The 2,682-nt window shown below is 26.4% G+C and overlaps 1 protein-coding gene across 1 annotated transcript in view; it reads left to right on the forward strand.

Annotated features, from left to right (window-relative positions):
- The window catches only part of LOC102674329 (neprilysin-4-like), an 8,886-nt gene extending 7,066 nt beyond the window's left edge, over nucleotides 1-1,820 (forward strand). The window contains exons 10-18 of the mRNA XM_031515100.1: nucleotides 116-206; nucleotides 289-465; nucleotides 542-642; nucleotides 713-771; nucleotides 850-901; nucleotides 988-1,055; nucleotides 1,117-1,256; nucleotides 1,326-1,493; nucleotides 1,612-1,820. Coding sequence (XP_031370960.1) covers nucleotides 116-206; nucleotides 289-465; nucleotides 542-642; nucleotides 713-771; nucleotides 850-901; nucleotides 988-1,055; nucleotides 1,117-1,256; nucleotides 1,326-1,493; nucleotides 1,612-1,794 — 1,039 coding nt within the window. The 3' untranslated portion in view covers nucleotides 1,795-1,820. The remainder of the gene's footprint in view (nucleotides 1-115; nucleotides 207-288; nucleotides 466-541; nucleotides 643-712; nucleotides 772-849; nucleotides 902-987; nucleotides 1,056-1,116; nucleotides 1,257-1,325; nucleotides 1,494-1,611) is intronic.
- The last annotated feature ends 862 nt before the right edge of the window (nucleotides 1,821-2,682 follow it).

Here is a 2,682-nt window from a genome sequence, read left to right on the forward strand (position 1 = left end):
TCCAATTTAGATTATGGCGTGTACGAATGTAGCAGCACGTGGTGGTCATTTAATTTGAATTAGCTGGACACGAATGTGATTGTATTAACTGTGATTGTTTTAAAATTATTTGCAGGTCAGATTTGTGCATTAAGGAAGGAAAAATAATGGAAGTAATCGCTTACGAATTTGTGAGAAGATATTTTTCTAACGATATGATAGACATGGTAAAATTTCTTTACGATTTATATGTGGAGAAAGCACGAAAAGTAATGGTGAGATGAAATTTAAAAATTTTTAATTAATTAGACGATGAATGCGTTGAATGATATAGAAGAGGAAATGAAAGTGGATATAGAAGAATCGAATTGGGCGAGCGAGGAGATAAAAGGTTTCGCTTTGAGAAAAATTAAATCCATAAAGAAGAATATTGGTTATCCGGATTGGTACAACAACGCGTCCATCATGGAAAATTATTTTGGCAATGTATGTCAGATTCTTTTATTGTTGGAAATTTTTAAAAAATTTTGAAGATTTATGATTTAATTTTCTTTGCTTGCAGCTTACTATGGGACCGACGTATTTCGAAAATGCTTTGAGATTTCAAAAATTTTATAAATTAAAGGAATTACGATTTTTGAAATATAAAGATTTAGCAAAATCGTAAATATCCTTATAATGGTTAACTATGATTAAAATTAAATCAAGATGCTTATTTTCTATTTTTATCTAGGTGGATTATTGATCCTTTGACGATCAATGCTTTTTATTTAAGCGAATCGAATTCGATCAGTAAGTACCATTCAATTTTCATAATTTATATATATGATATGATTAAACTATAAGATTTTTATTTTTATAATTATACAGCAGTACCTCTGGCCAATCTACAGAAACCATTTTTCAGCAAGAATCAGCCAAAGTAAGTAAAAAGTAAAAATCTATTAAAATTATTAATTACTATTTCATGGGATTATTAATCGTTTAATTGCAATACTTTTTCTCCAGTACGATCAACTATGCATTGACTGGATTTTTACTGGCTCATGAATTATATCATTCCTTTGATGAATTAAGTGAGTAATTTTTCATTAAATTTCTTGTTTAATACCTTATTACATGGAAAATATTTTTTAGAACGTTTTTTTAATGAACATGGAAAAAAGATAAATTGGCCAAAAACAATGACAAACGAATATTATAAAAGTGCTCAATGTTTTGTCGATCAGTATAATAATTATACTTTGAATGGCACATCTTCTGGCATAAAAATTAACGTAATATTTTATATTCCATCGATAAGAGATTTTTAAAGGGCTATTATTGACACGTTAATTATCTAATAGAATTATGGCAATCAAACTTTTGATGAAAATATGCCAGACACTATGGGATTGAGAACTGCATATAAAGCGTATAAAAGAAGGGAAACGATAAATGGAAAATCAGAAGCAGCATTGCCTGGATTAGAAATGTTCAACAACGATCAAATTTTCTTCTTATCGTCTGCCAATGTACGTATTTCAATTAAAATAAAATTTTTCTATAAAATTGATTTCTATAATTTTAATAACTATAATATTTCACTTTTTATTTTATTTTATTTATCTTCTTTTTTTCTTTTTTCCTTAGTTATGGTGTGAAAATAGAAATTCCGAAACAGCAATAACGGAAGCTAAATTAGACGTGCACAGTATTGCACGATTAAGATCCATTGGCGCTCTTTCAAACAATCAAGATTTTACAGATGCATTTTCGTGCCCCATTGGTAGTCCTATGAATCGTAAAAAGAAGTGCAACATTTGGAAAATATAATAAAAATACTTAAATTTATATATATAAGAATTCATATCTTATATATTTGTGTGGGGTCACTGAACGCGATCCCTACTTCGACTCTTCCCCCCTCCCTTTGGAATCGCCACGCTATGCCTTGCGACGCGAACTCAACGCAGTAGAAGAAAGGCATCGGCACGACCCACATCCACATAATATAGTTTATTCTTATTTTCTTTATTAAATATATTCTTTTTTATTGTATATTTTTTATTATTAATCAAATCAAATAACAATCTATTACTTATGTTATAAAAATGATTTATTAATTAATTCGAAGAATATAATAAAACAGAAAATAGAAATTTATACCATAAGAATAGAAATTTAATATAAAAAGATTGTTATTTGATTTACACCACAGAAAGATTTTAATTAAAAATTGTAATTAAAATTTATATTATATATCTTATGTATAATTTAATAAATATTTTTATAGTTTTAAGTTAAGTTTGTGTGTAATATATAATATGTAATATGTAATATTGTATACTTTATATGTAAATTAACTTTATTATTTAATAAATATATATATTATACATATATTTCTTGTTTATTTTTTATTTTTTTTCCCCCTTTATTTCCTCTTTCCTAATATAACAAAAATCATCAAAAAACTTATCTTAAAAAATAAGTATATTAAATTTTATAATTAGTATTAAGTAAAATGGTGAAAAAATGTTTTTTCTGGAAAAAACCATGTTAAAAAGGTAAGTATGAAAAAGGTAAGTATAAAGGTAGGTATAAATTCGAAAAATTCTGGGCTTGGGAGTTAAAATTTCGGTTTGTTTACAATCATTGGAGTGTTTATTTACATTTTCAATGTTTATTTACATTCTCGGTTTGTTTATTTACATTTTGCAATGT

The sequence above is a fragment of the Apis dorsata genome, unplaced genomic scaffold (genome assembly GCF_000469605.1).
Source record: "Apis dorsata unplaced genomic scaffold, Apis dorsata 1.3 scaffold_53, whole genome shotgun sequence".
NCBI classification, from domain to species: Eukaryota; Metazoa; Arthropoda; class Insecta; order Hymenoptera; family Apidae; genus Apis; species Apis dorsata.